General features: G+C 41.1%; 1 protein-coding gene across 6 annotated transcripts in view; it reads left to right on the forward strand.

The window, feature by feature from the left end:
• Window positions 1-907: 907 nt before the first annotated feature.
• The window catches only part of LOC142097833 (asparagine synthetase domain-containing protein 1-like), a 38,990-nt gene continuing 22,853 nt past the window's right edge, over window positions 908-17,044 (forward strand). For 5 of the 6 annotated variants that reach the window (XM_075180021.1, XM_075180020.1, XM_075180024.1 and 2 more), the window contains exon 1: window positions 919-1,165. Coding sequence is in view for 1 of the 6 variants with exons in the window: in XM_075180026.1 (XP_075036127.1) it covers window positions 1,088-1,165 (78 nt within the window). In the remaining 5 variants the exon portion in view is untranslated. Of the gene's footprint in view, window positions 1,166-17,044 lie in introns of all 6 variants that reach the window. The other variant, XM_075180026.1, reaches the window with a different exon arrangement.

Below are 17,044 nucleotides of genomic sequence, written 5' to 3' on the forward strand. Positions count from 1 at the left end.
GCCAATTAACTGCTAGTATGTTTTTGGAGTGTGAGAGGAAACCCACGCAAACACAGGGAGAACATACAAACTCCTCACAGATAAGGCCATAGTCGGGAATTGAACTCATGACCCCAGTGCTGTAAGGCAGAAGTGCTAACCACTTAGCCACCGTGCTTCCCATATAGCCATCGTACCACTCCCAAACACTCCAAGGTGTACATATCTATGCTTAAAACGTGATCATCCAACGTAAATATAAAACCATTATTTTATACAATTTACAAATAATACATCACTACAGTATAATACTACACACTAAGAATTGTTATAAATACAAATTAGCTATATTATTTTATTATAGTATGCCTAGTCCACACACAATAGACTCCTCCTGTACTTCATACTGTAATTCAGAGGTTTTTTTCTGATTTATAGTTAAAACCTGTATGTTTCTTGTAGTGTGCAAAATTCTGACACCCAGTGTTGTGGAGGTGAACTGCAGGTAATCATCCTGATCATCCCTTTCTGTAATCATACTTTTCGTACATCCCGTCAATTTTCAGTGCCAATTAAAAAAAATCTAAGCCAGTTTTCGAATTTAAAATGTTCGTGACAAGCAAAGCTGTCATTCACATCGATCATACTATAAAATAAATTTTCAAAATGGAAAGTTTGTCTTTAACTATAACAAAAAGCATGTGAGAGAAATAACATACAAAATGATATTCTTTAGTGGAACAAAATAGGTTAATGTAACAAGAACGATATTACTTGGGAAAAACCAAACACAGTACACTTAAGAGTGAGTGTGTGCCAGGGGAAAACATAGCACATGATCACATGACATATTAGCAGGGAGTACGCGTCACTTCTGCCTGGAATGTCAGTGTCCGTTTCTAGGCAGCCAATCACAAAGGATTTTAGAACAAATTAGCCCGGAAGTATTTCGGGACTATCTGCGCCTGATATTGGTGTCTATGTAATAGGCGATGATTACGTGCTTGGACACGTGAGTCCACTCAAGAATAGGATCTAGATTCTAGATACTATTAGCGATTGTTGTTCATATGGATTTATTGGCTGCATTTTCTTATATGCCGTGAATATGTCAGAAACTATTGATAGAGCTAAAGAGGATTGCCGAAGCTGGACAGACAAACAGAAAGAAGAATTTATTGTAAAGGTGAGAGTGATGAATTTGTCCTCATTGATGCATTATGCTTTAATAACGTTGTAATATATACTCCAGCTTGCAATTAACGGACACGATAAAGAGGTGTAAATAACCCTGAAGCAACTGAACTCTGAATCTGAAAATGTCAATGGGAGTTATATGCGAGTTGCACTGAATGTGCACTCGTTAGATAAGCTGGTTCTCCGCTCTCAGGAGACACCGATGCAAACTAAAAGTGTGCAGGGATGTACTAAATGGATGATCACACAAAAGGATGATCGAAATGATTGCCTGCAGTTACACTTTCTGCCATTAGTTAGCACTAACTTTTCTTTCACCCATTGCTTTCAATAGAGAATAAGCAACTTATCATACTTTAATAAATTGAAAATAATTATAATTTTAATAAAGTATGAATTCCACTTTAATATACATTCCTGTTGATAAAAACGATAACGTAATAAAATGTAATGATTACAAATAAATTTACATGCATTGATTTATTCTAGCAAAACGGCTTTATAATTTTTGTTTATGTGAAATGAAGGCCTTTTAAGCGTAGATATGTACACTGTGGACTATTTTCTATGGGCTTGATTCATTAGGACACACATTCTGAGCGCAACCTGTGCTCTGAATTTGATGCCCGTATTTAGGCTTTGCATGCGCCTGAATTCTCTAGCCACAGATCTCAAGGTCCTTGGCTCGTTGAATTTGGGCACAGGGCTGCTGTAGTACACAAGCAGAGCAGGTACATATCTGTCATCGCCTGCCGAGTCAGTGGTCCGGACGACTCTTTACTTTGTAAGAAATACATTTTAAAAAAAATGAAGAAAAAACAAAAAGCTTGGGGTCCCCCCCCCTCCTAATGCTATTAAACCTAGTGCATACTTGCCAAGTTTTTGATGTCCTGCTCTGGGAGGCATGGGAAAGATGTTTCCCTCTGACAGCGTGTGAAATCCACATACAGTGTAAATAGACCTTGGGTCTGTTTATATTTCATTCTGCAGCAGATGGTCTTCAGTAGAAGACCATAGTGCGGCCATTGTTAACAGTTTATTGTTCTGTTAAGCCGGATCCTGCTGATACAGTCTAAGGTCGTTGTGACTTGGTAAAGGAGTTTGTTTTCAAGCACATTAATATACATATATATAGATATATCTAGCGATATATATATATATATATATATATATATATATATATATATATATATATATATAAGCCTAGTGGCGTGTGTTAGTCTGTGTGTGAAAAAAAAAAACCCAAGCTGCAGCGCCACTGACCTACTAAATTCTTAGTGTGTGTGGAAAAAAAAAACTCAGAAAGGGCTGAAATTTGGTATACTAAGATGTTTTTAATTTGTTAATTGTTAAAAGTGTTAATAAAGATTTTAAAAAAATTATATATATATATATATATATTTCTTGAAGGAGAAGTGACAGTTGGGAGTGGTTGCCAGGGGTGACAGAGCGAGAGGAGTGTGATACTCGGGACCGCTGAGAGAGATCCCTGTGTCTGGATAGATGTGGCGATAAAGATGAAGGATCAGGTGATGGAGAAAAATGATGAGGTGGTGACGTGGACAAAACCACGTTAAAAAAAGGCGCTTGCGTCGGGAAGTAACGCTCTTTCCCTGAGGAGGCCTGGGCTAGACCCAAATGCATGACGAGAACCTTTTTAACACCTTAAGTAGCTTGATTTGACTAGAATGCATGAGTATCATGCACGGGTTAACGTGTGTGTGTATATATATAAATATATATGTGTATGTATATTCGTTATCAGTTTATATAGCGCCACTAATTCTGCAGCGCTGTACAGAGAACTCGCTCACATCAGTCCCTGCCCCATTGGGGCTTATAGTCTTAATTCCATAACACACACAGACTAGGGTCAATTTTTGTTTTTTTGGTCAACAGCCAATTAACCTACCAGTATGTTTTTGGAGTGTTTGAGGAAACCGGAGCACCTGGAGGAAACCCACGCAAACACGGGGAGAACATACAAACGCTACACAGTATATGTGTGTGTAAAATAAAAAAAATAAAAAATAAAATATATATACACACCCATACACCCCGTATTTTTCGCTCCATAAGATGCACTTTTTCCCCGAAAAAAGTGTGTGTGTCTTTTGGAGCGAATACTGCAAGCCAGATCAGAGCAAGAAAGAAGGAGAGCGAGTCCAGGTGGAAAACTTACAGTTCCATGGTGGCAGCGTGGAGAAGCGGGTCCCGGTGGTCAGTGGACTGAGCGGTGGCTGGCCCCGCCTCCGGGACCAGCCACCTTTCATACTGGCTGCGCATCCTCCTGATCCGTCCGACCCCCCCGCCTATCTGTGAGGATCTAGCTATCACATGGGACGTGCACCACATGACAGGTGCCGCCCCATGTGAGAAGTGCCGAAGATATCGCGCGGAGGGAATAAGGTAAGTTATGGGGAAAAAAGTCAATATTGTGTGTGTGCTAGAGGCTATAGTTTGTGTGTGTGTGTGTGCTGGAGGCTATAGTGTGTGTGCCAGTGTGCTAACATAGCATGTGTGTCTAAGAGTGGGGATCAGTGTGTTAATATAGTGTGAGGCCAGTGTATTTTGTGTGAGTGAAGAGTTTATTAAATATTTTATTACACTATTTGGTTCAGAATACTTTTTTTCCTGTTTTCCTCCTTTAAAAACTAGGTGCGTCTTATGGAGCGAAAAATACGTTGTTTTTTTTTGTTTTGTTTTTGGACAGCAAAAATATAATGGTTTTTGGTATGGGTTTTTTTTTCAAGCCTATTGGAGTAATGGCTTACAAGCTTGGATCCCTTACAGATGAAGGCATCAGATGGTAAGTATATGGAGTGTTATTATTTTTAATCAATATATGTGGTTATTAGGAGAATGGTGTGATTTTATTGTAGGGGTTTTATCATTTTTATTAAATTAATTTGGTTTGAAAGAGGGTTGTGAGTTTTATTTTTAATTTTTTCTGGCACCATGTGGCTCAGCAAGCCCTGGATGTCAGGGCATGCCGACACTTGTGGTCTTCCAAGTGCCAGCATGCCCTGTCTGTCATAAGTATGCTGGTGCTTGTACTTCTACAATGCATGTCAAATTTGTTAATGGCAGCTCTGGCTGGCTGGGACTTGAAGTTCCACAAACTAAAATGGTGCTTTACACTCTTTTCTTTATACCACTTCATTATTCTACACCCACCGCCCCAGGGGTGTAGGAAGAGCCCTAGTGCGTTCAGCACGGGGCTGGGTCTCACTAGGGGGGAAACAAGCACAAATGTTTGCGGGCCCCACTCTATAAGGAATCCAGTCCTGTTGTGAACAGCCTGGGGTTGGTTTGACATTATGGCAGTAATGTCCTGCCCTGCCATGCCCTGTCGCATGAACCCTTGTTATAGTGCAACAACCCTGGCTGGTTCCCCCTTTTTCGATGGAAAAAGGGGAAACCCATGCATTTTGTTCCCCCGATTTCAAGGAAACCAGCACTAGGCTTAATAGCATTAGGAGAGGGGGACCCCAAACTTTTTTTTTTTTTTTTTTTTTTTTTTAAATATATTTCTTGCATAGTAAAGAGCAGGTGGATCAGGTGGCTGTGATGCCATCCAATCTGCCAGCTCAGCAGGCGCTGACGGGTATATATGTACCTTCAGTGCCTGTGTTCTGCAGCAGACCTGCGCCCAAATTCAGGACACGGATCTTGAGATCTGTGGGTTGATGCATTCGGGTGTTTGCAAAGCCTAAATATGGGCGTCAAATTCCGAGCAGGGGTTGCGCTCAGAATGCTTGCCCTAATGAATCTGGCCCATAGAAAACAGTCCGCAGTGTACATTATCTATGCCTAAAACGTGATCATCCCATATAAATAAAAAATATATAGCCATCTTCCCACTGGAAACACATAGAAAACACTCCACGGTGTACATATCTATGCTTAAAACGTGATCATCCCACTTTATATAAAAAAAAAAGCTTTTTTATTTCAATTTACGAATAATATATCACTACAGTATATTACACACTAAGGAGTGTTATAAATACAGATTAGCTACACTTTTTGTTATAATATGCCTGTGCCAGACATGACCGACTCCTCTGAAAAAAAAAAATATATATATGAGATAATGTACTTTATACTGTAATTCAGTGTTTTTAGTTTATTCTGTTCTATAGTCAAAAGCTGTACGTTTCTTGTAGTGTGCAAGGTTCTGACACCCAGTGTTGTGGAGGTGAACTGCAGGTAATCATCCTGATCATCCCTTTCTGTGATCATCCTTTTAGTAGGTCCCAAGTGTGCAGAAAGGTGGAAATATCTGAATAAGTGCACTCTGCAAAAGTGTAAAGGTTAAATCAAAGTTCAGCATCCTACCATTTTAGTACCACATCTTTATTTAAATTAACAGAAATATCATGTTTCTCCTAAAATGTTGCTGGGTTTAACTTGATTTATGAGTGAGGGGACATCAGGACTGTTTTTATAACCTATGTGTTTCCTATTAAAAATATTAGACGAGACCCAATCGCCACCATTTCAGGAGTGGTGTATATATAAAGTTGTTTTGTTGAGTGGCAATATCATGCATAGCAAGAAATGCTGGCGCAAACATCAGCTCCTATTCCAATTGTTAAGAATAGCCGCCTCTCGCCACTCCCTTATTTAATATCCCTCCATATATTCACACAATCAAACAATACATCACCTCTATTTTGTCAGGAAACCTTTCCTAACTATGTTTACCAGTCACAAACTGCACTCTTGAGCTTACTGTAAGGGAACACACAGGATTCCAGCCTAAAACTCACACTCGCCTAACACAGGCACACACTTCTACACGTCTCCGCAACTGCCACCAGCTACGTATAAGGCCCGTAGCAAACCTATGACAACTACCCAATTGTGCACGCTCTGTGCTCTGGTAGCTAAAATAGTTAACACTTCACACACTGGTTTCTAAAGGGTTAATCCAGCCAAGCAGTCTAACTCTTCTGAACAGGCAGTGAATTTGTTTAGAGCAATAAGGACAGCACTAATTACATTTTTAGATTATACAAAAAGTATAATACTTACAGGTTATAAAAACAATTGACATACATATGCCAAACATGTAAAATAAAGGGATTGAATGCAGAGTATAAATTACAGACAAGTGGCATAATTTGCACCAATGGAATCTAATTAGGAAGTGGAATAAATGATCAAAGACAGTGGATATCTGTGATCTGCATATTTTAAGTTGGGTTTTCTCACAGAGGGCCTGATTTAGAGTCGGACGCAAGTCCTTATGATCAGCGCAAAAAACACATTTGGCCAAAGTTCCGTCTCAGTTTGCACTCCAACTAAGAAAGATCTCCCCGTTGCGCCTCTCTGCACTAGAGAGGTGGAATGGGAAAGGTAGTGGGCGAGCCTAGCAAGGTAAAGGCGTGTTCATGATCTTTATATGCTATTATGAGTTGAAAGCAGAAACATCTCCTAGAGACCTATCTTTTGCGGGTGCTTTCAGCTGATGCTAGAGACCATGGTGTATTAAAAAACAAAATTAACAACAAACATAACCAACCCTTGTGCTGTTTGGGGGAGGGGGGAACAAATTTTTTTTTTTTTTTAATGATCTGCTTTACAGGGCGCTGTGCATGATACACTTTCACGCCGGCCCATAGGGCAGATAGAGGCGTGTTTGTGCAATTTGTACAGTATTCTAAGTTGCACTGATCTAAAGATCTTTAAGGTTTGTGTAAATTACGGAATGCAATTTACTTACGGTTTTAGTGTAAATTGCGTCCAACTCTAAATGATGCCCAGAGTGTCTGATCAACCTAATTACCTCCCACCTAGCTAATTGATCAAATGTTTTAAAGAAAACAAAACAGCAACTTTTATCTGAGAGGAAATCATGATCATTTGTATTTATCAATGTAATCTTTTATTTAGGCCTTCATCCTGACACCAATGCCTCCATCTTGCTCTCTAAGGCTCTTGGTGGCACACATCAGCAAATCAAAGCACATGGCACCTCTTTAGATTACATATATAATAACCAGACCCTTGGCACACTACAAACTCAATTGTACACACTGGAGGTAAAGTGCAAAGTTGGTTTGGACACACTACATACCAGTAGCAGGAAGGTTGAAGTTTCTCCCATAATGCCTTGTAAACTTATGCAAGAAAACATGATCATAAATAAAAGTATTTATTAGTGATTCCAAAATTCGTAGTATAAAGATAATCAAAAGAACACTTCACACAATAAAATGTCATTCATTTATAGCTTCCAAATGTCACAATTCATTATTTTATATAATTATAATAGCAACACATTTCAACCAAGAAAATTATACCTTTCAGAAATAATCAAGTATTTTATAAACAGCCATTGAAGAACATAAGTTGTAAGCCACTGTTTGCGGTATAATTCATATGAACTCCCTGGAACATAATTATTTGTGATCATTATATTGTGTGATTAAATCAGCAGGCAATCCGTGTGTGTGTATATATCATCATCATCATAATCATCATCAACATTTATTTATATAGTGCCAGCAAATTCCACAGCGCTTTACAATTGGGAACAAACATTAATAAAACAATACTGGGTAATACAGTCAAGTCCATAAATATTGGGACATCGACACAATTCTCATATTTTGGGCTCTATACCACCACAATGGATCTGAAATTAAACAAACAAGATGTGCTTTAACTGCAGACTTTCAGCTTTAATTTGAGGGTATTTGCATCCAAATCAGGTGAACAGTGTAGGAATTACAACAGCCTCCCACTTTTTAAGGGACCAAAAGTAATGGGACAAACTAAACAATCCTACATCAAACTTTCACTTTTTAATACTTTATTGCAAATCCTTTGCAGTCAATTACAGCCTGAAGTCTGGAACGCATAGACATCGCCAGATGCTGGGTTTCATCCCTGGTGATGCTCTGGCAGGCCTCTACTGCAAATGTCTTCAGTTCCTGCTTGTTCTTGGGCATTTTCCCTTCAGTTTTGTCTTCATCAAGTGAAATGCATGCTCAGTCGGATTCAGGTCAGGTGATTGACTTGGCCATTGCATAACATTCCACTTGTTAGCCTTAAAAAACTCTTTGGTTGCTTTTGCAGTATGCTTCGGGTCATTGTCCATCTGCACTGTGAAGCGCCATCCAATGAGTTCTGAAGCATTTGACTGAATATAAGCAGATAATATTGCCCGAAACACTTCAGAATTCATCCTGCTGCTTTTGTCAGCAGTCACATCATCAATAAATACAAGAGAACCAGTTCCATTGGCAGCCATACATGCCCACGCCATGACACTACCACCAACATGTTTCACTGATGAGGTGGTATGTTTTGGAAAAACTTGTTTTCCAAAGAAAAAGAAAAGAAAAAGAAGCAGCGCAGCCTCAGTGGGATCCTGGACATATGAGGAGTTTCAGCTTCTTCTCTGGCGGTGATGGTGAAAGTCAAGGTCACGGCTCCAGCAGAGAGAAGGAGCCAGCAAACGGCTCCATTTCAAGTGTGAACAAATTATATCAAAAGTTGATACATTGTAACATCCTCTTGATACATATTAACTGAGTGACCTTTGTACACAGTCTGTTCGTGGAATCTCATTATAGTTGACAGAATACCTTGCTGTGTCTTTCTATTCAGCGTTAGTATTGGCTTCAGCACAACACAGCAAGCTTGTATAATTTTCAGGAGATCAACTTGAAGAATCTATTGGTCCTGTTTTTAACCAGAACATTGTATCATTTTGCTCCTCATCTATTTGCTACATTTAATTTTCCAGTGCTGCCAACTCGTTCAGCTCTTTCTGTGGCAGTAAAATAGATATTGCACAGCAGATATACTCTGGGACACCTTTTGTATGCTGATGACATATGACACGGAGCTTTATTTGATATAAATCTGGTCAAAGTTTTACCCCATGCTATTGGTGCCAATTATTGTTCTTGGGAGTGAATAACTCCACCTACTGTTGATAGAGGGAACCATCATTCTATAGTAAGGCCCTGTCTGTATCAACGGCTCCACCTGGTGGTGGAAAATATTTAGTAACTGCCTTAATTTCTATAAACAGAACTTTCTCAAAGATACCTGGCTCATGCTGTCATAACTCCGCTGATTGCCCACTATATTATTGATGAGATGAGTTCCGGTACCGGCCTGGTGGCTACCTAGGCCTCTGTGGGGGATGTGACCACAGGTGACTCCACAATCTGCTTCATTCATGTAAAGTAAGGCTGTTATCTCCAGTTTGTCAACGGCACCCCACGTTCTACACATGGGTAAAGACAAGAAGGGTCCAAAACGAAATTCCGAGAAACCTGCTGAGACACCACAATGCTCTGATATTAGACAATTCTTGAAAACCTCAGTACCCAGTACCCATAATTGCCTCGACTGTTCCTCCAGTGACTTCCTCCTCAAACTCACCGGCTTCAGATTCTTCATTTTCTACAGCTGACACGACGTCAGCTGAAATGGCTGCTCAGAACGGACAGGACCTAGCCCCCATTCTTCAACTAATAAAATCACTTCCTACACAGGAGGAACTCCCGACAAAAAAGGACTTTCAGATGTTAGAAAATAGATTACACGAGACAATCCGCAAAGAGGTAGCTCACCTTCAATCTGACTTTGCCCAACTAGCTTCTAGATTGTCTATATTGGAAAGCCACAGAAAGCAATCGGAAATACGTCGGGACTGATTCCAGGAAGTCTTGGAATGACAAGCCCAGGAATTTCAACTCAATACCAGAATAGATGACCTTGATAACAGGGGTCGCAGAAACAATTTGAGGATCCGTGGTGTGCCAGAGGTCATATCCCTCCAAGATCTGGTCCCGTTCATCACAAAGATCTTCAATAAGATTCTAGGCCATAACCCACTTGAACACATCCACTTTGATAGAGCACATAGGGCTCTAAAACCAAGGGGTGGCCAGTTGGACCACCCGAGAGATGTCATATGTCATCTTTGTTACTACACACAAAAGGAAGGGATCATTCAAAAAGTAAGGGGCCTGGATGGAATCGATTTATGATGGTCAAAAAATAGAAATCTTCCAAGATCTCTCCTGGAACACCTTCCAACTCCGTAGGATGTTCAAGCCATTGACAGATGCGCTTCGCAATCGGAGCATTAAATACAGATGGAGCTTTCCGTTTGGCCTCCAAGTCGCACTCAATGGGCGAACAGAATCCGTCCGCTCTCCATCAGATTTGACCCTCTTTTGCTCTGCTCTAGGCATTCAAAATGTACATCTCCCAGAGTAGCTAGATTACAATGCGAGACTTCATCCTGCGACATCTGAACCTTGGCAGAAGCCCAGAAATCCAGGGAAATCAGCAAAGCGACGACAAATTCCGCAGAATGACCCCGAAACCTGATTTAAGTGGACGGTGATACTGAGAATTCTTATTTCATCGTTATCTGATTCTCATTTTTCCCTGCTCTTCTGACTAGCATATTTCTCTCTTTCCATATCGGATGTTGAATAGCTTTGTCATGTAAGCAGGTTGTGTTGTTAGGTTTTCTTCGCTTAGCCTGTAATTCAGAAAAACGATCACTAGGGTTAAGCCAGTAACCTGAGATTGACGATCCCAATTATCTGTGTTTAATCTCATTACTCAGTACTGTTTTACTCAGTACATCCTTTTTACTCAATGGTATCCTAGATCACTCCACTCATTCCCCCAATTGTGTAGTTTTTCGATAACTGAATCGTAACCACACCCGAGTTACTAGCAATCAACACTTCACCTGTTTTAGGCTTCCCGGGTGTCTACAGTTGATCCCAGTGCCGTAGACCCCTATCCCCCCATATATATATTTCTCCATGTTTATTTTACCATATTCGGTTAAGAGTTAAACAGCCCTTTAAAGTTCGGAAGCTAGTCTTCCCTAGTTATTTCAATAACCCTTAGAATACTAGCAGTTACCTTGGTCACTTTACCCCGTTGACCCCCACCACATTACAATTTATTCCAGAGGATGGGAGTGGATTTTTTTTCCCCTCATCTTACTGGAGTGTTTTTTTTCAATATTCTTGGGTTAAGTTTTGTTAGTTCTTTGCTATATGCCTTCTTTTCCTTTCCTAACTTTTCTCCCTTTCTATTCTTTGTCCCCTCAACCACCTATCAGTGTTTCCTGGGATTATTTCTCATTTGGTCCAGATTGACAGCCTTCAATAAAGCGTTCCTTGAATTTAGCTTTCCCACATGACTGACGTCCTTAAAATAGTTTTGGTTAACGCCAAAGGCCTAAATGTTCCAGAGAAACGTTCTCGTGCTTTACGTGAGTTTCGTACGGTAGGCGCTGATGTTTTTGTGCAGGAAACGCATTTCAAACAAGGGTCCTCGCCAGTCTTCCGGGACCGCTATTACTCAAATACGTACTTTAGCAACAAAAGCGCAGGCAAAACTCTTGGTGTGGCCATCCTATTTTTTAAAAGACTCTCATTTACGATCTTGCAGAAAATTAGGCTTGTAGAAGGGAGAGCCCTTATGATAAAGTGTAAACTCCAAGACACTATTTTGTCAATTTATATTCCCCAAATCAGAGTCAACCTATGTTTCTGGAAAAGGTTTTGGAGAAGGTGGATGAACTGGCAGAGGGTATCTTGGTGGTGGGAGGTGATCTCAACTGGTCTCTGCATCCTGATCTTAACACATCCAATAGTGCACCCAGGTTTCGTGGATCTCTGCCTGGGAAGGTAAGGCGCACTTTACATGGTTCTCAGCCGGTCGACACGTGGAGGCTACAGCACCCATCGGTTAGAGACTACACTTTTTTCTCCCACCCACATGGAGTCTATTCCCGCATTGACTACCTATTTCTCTCACACAGACCTCTCCCTTGTTCATTCAACATCTATAGGTCAGGCAACTTGGTCAGATCATGCTCCTATCTCTTTTTCCCTACACTTAGCTCAACCAAGGGTTAAAGGTTGTTCTTGGAGACTAAACAAGCTCCTTTTACAAGATTCCTACTGTAAAGCACAAACCGAACAAGCCCTTGATGACTACATAGAATTCAATAATACCCCGGAGGTCTCTGCAGTATCAATCTGGGAGTGCACATAAGTGTGTCCTTCGTGGTAAAATGATCCAACTAGGCTCATTTATAAAAAAAACAGAAAGAAGCTTTGAAAGACCAGCTTCTCAAAAAATGTATCGCTTTAGAGGCCAGACACAAAGCTGCTTTGTCCTCCGAAGTTCTTGGGAATTGACCAAAGTCAGGACTGCCTTGAATACACTTCTATATGATAGAATAAAACTAGATTTTCGAAAATGTCGTAATCGATACTTCCAATGGGGGTAACAAACACGGCTCAATATTGGCAAGGGCCTTCCGGGCCCAGAGGGCCAAATCATTCATAGCCATGGTTAGAAATGACAAAGGCAAAGAAAGCCAACTTACATCAGACACAGCGGCAGCTTTCCTCTCGTTCTACTCCCAACTTTACAAAATATCAGACAAGACGTTTAGGACAGACTTTCCCAATAGAAGTCCCTCGATACTATCTTTCTTACAGGAGATCGCCTTTCCCACTCTCAAATGTTGACATAGCCTTGCTGGAACAGCCATTTACCAACAACGAACTGGCTGAAGCAATAAAATTTACACCTTCAGGTAAAAGCCCAGGCCCTGATGGTTTTTCAATATCTTACTACGAGACTTTCAAACATAAGCTACTACCCTTGATAGTGCCAGCCTTCAACTCTGTTTGAGAGCACCCCTTTCTCCACACAATCCCTAGAAGCCCACATCATAGTAATACCTAAAGATGGCAAGGACCCTTCTCTGTGCCCGAGTTATCGGCCAATTTCCCTACTTAACGTGGACATTAAACTATACGCAAAACTTATAGCTAACCATTTGAAGCCCATCCTGCCGGGAATAGTCCACTCTGACCAAGTGGGATTCATTCCTGGTCGTGAAGCAAGAGATAGCACAACTAAGATTATCGACCTGGTCCATTCGGCAGTGAGCTCTAATACACCCTCTACGTTGTTATCCACGGATGCCGAAAAGGCCTTTGACCGAATTGACTGGTCATTTCTCGGCTGCATGTTATCCCATATGGGCCTAGGACCAATTGCCCTTAATCGGATTTTAGCTTTCTACCGTACCCCTACGGCTCGTATAAAAATTAACGGATCCAGTCTTGATAGGAAATGGCACCAGACAGGGGTGTCCACTCTCACCATTGATTTTTGTACTTTTGTATGGAAGCACTGGCTAGGGCCATTAGAGCCAACCTTGACATTTCAGGAGTGGTAGTGGGTAAAGTGGAATATAAATTAGCACTTTTTGCAGATGATCTCCTAGCTGTGGTTACCAACCCAACATTTCAATTCCCAATCTGGATAAAGAATTCCAACGATTTGGTTCTCTATCCAAATTTAAAATCAATTATTCAAAATCGGTGGCTTTGAACTTATCTTTAGCTCCTTGTGTGGTTGAAGGGCTCCAGCAGGCTTTTGCATTCCAGTGGCACCCATCACATATTAAATATCTGGGTATACTTATTTCTAAAGATCTGACGCAACTTTTCGACCTTAACTTTAGTCCTCTCCTGGCTAAACTTCGCAAGGATCTTAAAGAGTGGCAGAACAAGCCTTTTCCTGGATAGGTCGTATCAATATTATTAAAATGAACATTCTCCCACGTATCCTTAACCTGCTCCAGACTCTTCCAATTCACATACCCAATAAATGGTTTCATGACCTACAGAAATTGTTGAGACTTTGTTTGGAGGGGAAAGAGGCCCCGTTTCAAACATGACATTTTATATCGACGTAGACACATAGGGGGACTCCAACTTCCACACTTCCCCTCATACCATAATGCGGTGATATTGGGAAGGATCCTGGAGTGGTCAAACGCTAATGGTGAGAAGCAGTGGATCGTTATTGAAGGATCATACCTTTCTTCCTCACCTCTATTTACTCCATGGTTAAGCAAACTACCTATCATCAGACACCCCATAATTGGTCCTACCATTTTAGTATGGTCAAGACTTTGGATCCTTCCACACCTCTCCTCTATTATTTCACCACTGACCCCCTTATTTAATAATCCTTTTTCCCCCCGGGCGTAAAAACTGGCCCCTTTAAGACATGGGTGCGTGCTTGGATTACACGTGTCGGCCAGCTGATAAATTCCACAGGTGTGTCCTCCTTTCTTGAGATCCAGTCCAAGTGGGAGCTTCTGGGATTGGAGATTTGGAGAGATCTCCAGATCAAGCACTTCCTGACCTCGGGATTACCTCGTAATGATATAACTAGAGCCCTCACAGCGTTTGAAACATGGTGTCTAGCAGATGGCTGTCTTCCCCACCTGCTCTACAAACTACTTATAGAAAACCTTTTTAGCTTCTTACCAGAATTCACCACTGCTTGGCAGCAAGATCTGGGATAGCAGGTCCATGAAGCAGACTGGTTAGCCATTTTTGAGACCACACATGCTTGTTCTGCTAGTGTCTCTATAATAGAAACTCATTACAAGGTTCTAACAAGATGGTATAGGTGCCCAGCCCAACTAGCAAACTTTTGCCAGGGTGTTTCTGACTCCTGTTGGAGATGCCAGAATGCCCGGAGCACTACTATGCATATCTGGTGGGATTGTGAGATATTTAGACCTTTCTGTTCCAAGGTGATGGAGGTCTCTGCTGAAATATTAGGAGATGTGGTTCCTGATAGTCCCGCCTTCTGGCTTCTCAACAAGATCGACAACCCAATTTCCAGGTTTAAAAAAAAAAACATTTTACGTTATTTGATTTCGGCTGCGAAAGCAGTGATTCCAACCCACTGAAGATCTTCTAACCCCCCAACCGTCTGGGAGTGGTTCCAGAGATTGGAGTTTTATAGAGTTATGGATGAGCTTTTACTCTCATCTGCTGATAAATTTACTGAATATTACTCCATTTGGAGGCCATGGCTCGAATTCCAGGACTCCGATTAAATGTAATCATTTAAACAAACCAGTTCTCTCACCTACTCTCCTTGCTAGGACTTGATTTGTTTATTTACATAATCTGTACTAGGAAACAATGGCCCCCCTTCCCTTCCTTTATCCCCGTCTCTGCCTTTTCCTTTTTTCTCTTTTCCTTCTTCTATTATAACAATTTTTTGAATGCGTTATTATGGCATTTTGTATTAATGAGGTGGTTTTGTTACCCACTTATCTGTTCTAGTGAATCTCTGTTGAAACTGCCTTAAAAACTTCAATAAAGATAAATATTATTGACCCTACCACCACCATGCTTCACTGATGAGGTGGTATGTTTTGGATCATGAGCAGTTCCTTTCCTTCTCCATACTCTTCTCTTCCCATCACTCTGGTACAAGTTGATCTTTGTCTCATCTGTCCATAGGATGTTGTTCCAGAACTGTAATGGCTTTTTTAGATGTTGTTTGCCAAACACTAATCTGGTCTTCCTGTTTTTGCAGCTCACAAATGGTTTACATTTTGTGGTGAACCCTCTTTATTCGCTCTTGTGAAGTCTTCTCTTGATTGTTGACACATATACATACACCTACCTCCCTGGAGAGTGTTCTTGATTTGGCCAACTGTTGTGAAGGGGTTTTTCTTCACCAGGGAAAAAATTATTCTGTCATCCACCACAGTTGTTTTCCGTGGTCTTCCGGATCTTTTGGTGTTGCTGAGCTCTCCAGTGCGTTCTTTCTTTTTAAGAATGTTCCAAACAGTTGATTTGGCCACACCTAATGTTTTTGCTATCTCTCTGATTGGTTTGTTTGGATTTTTCAGCCTAATGATGGCTTGATTCACTGATGGTGACAGCTCTTTGGATCTCATATTGAGAGTCGACGGCAACAGATTCCAAATGCAAATGTCACACCTAGAATCAACTCCAGACCTTTTACCTGCTTAATTGATGATGAAATAACGAGGGAATAGCCCACACATGTCCATGAAATAGCTTTTGAGTCGATTGTCCCATTACTTTTGGTCCCTTAAAAAGTGGGAGGCACATATAGAAACCGTTGTAATTCCTACACCGTTCATCTGATTTGGATGTAAATACCCTCAAATTAAAGCTGAAAGTCTGCAGTTAAAGCACATCTTGTTTGTTTCATTTCAAATCCATTGTGGGGGTGTATAGAGCCCAAATTATGAGAATTGTGTCGATGTTGCAATATTTATGGATTTGACTGTATATACAGGCAGAGAGGTAAGAGAACCCTGCTCGCAAGCATACAATCTATGGGAGATATATATATATATATAATGTGTGTGTGTGTGTGTGTGTGTGTAAAGCATCCAGTGTTTCCCAAACTTTTGCAGTTCTCGGCACCCTTAGAGTCTCCATAATTTTTTCAAGGCACCCCTCCAAAATAATTACGGAGCAGTCCCGTTTTTTAAGTAGTTGGGTCAAAATACGTGTGACAGGATGGACAGCCTATGCCACCCTGTCTGTTGTTGCTGGGAACCGGCTGGGCTTACTTTGCCAACGTCCCCTTTCGTTATTACGAATACGCCCCTCCTGCCACAGTGGGAGGGGCCTGCTGCCACCACTGAGCTACTTCTATGGCACTCAGAACCACGTTTCTTCTGGGTAACTGACGCTGCTAGTGTACCTCGTTGCTGGTGTACCCAGGCTGGTAACTCTAGACCTCTTACTATGGATCTGGGTTGCTGTTAATGGATCCCCCCTGGCCTATCACATTGACCAGGGCTGCTGGGTAGCAGCAGAGGGGTGGTACTGGAAACGCTTGGGTCCAAACCTCAGAGACAGCAGGAGGACCAATTAGATTTAGGATCTAATCTGTAGGTCTTTGAAGCAAGATGGTTTATTTGCTCACACTGGTTTGAGGTACCAGTGATCAAGTCAGATGTTGAAATCAGAAGAACACTTACATGCTC

The sequence above is a fragment of the Mixophyes fleayi genome, chromosome 7 (genome assembly GCF_038048845.1).
Source record: "Mixophyes fleayi isolate aMixFle1 chromosome 7, aMixFle1.hap1, whole genome shotgun sequence".
Taxonomy (NCBI): Eukaryota; Metazoa; Chordata; class Amphibia; order Anura; family Limnodynastidae; genus Mixophyes; species Mixophyes fleayi.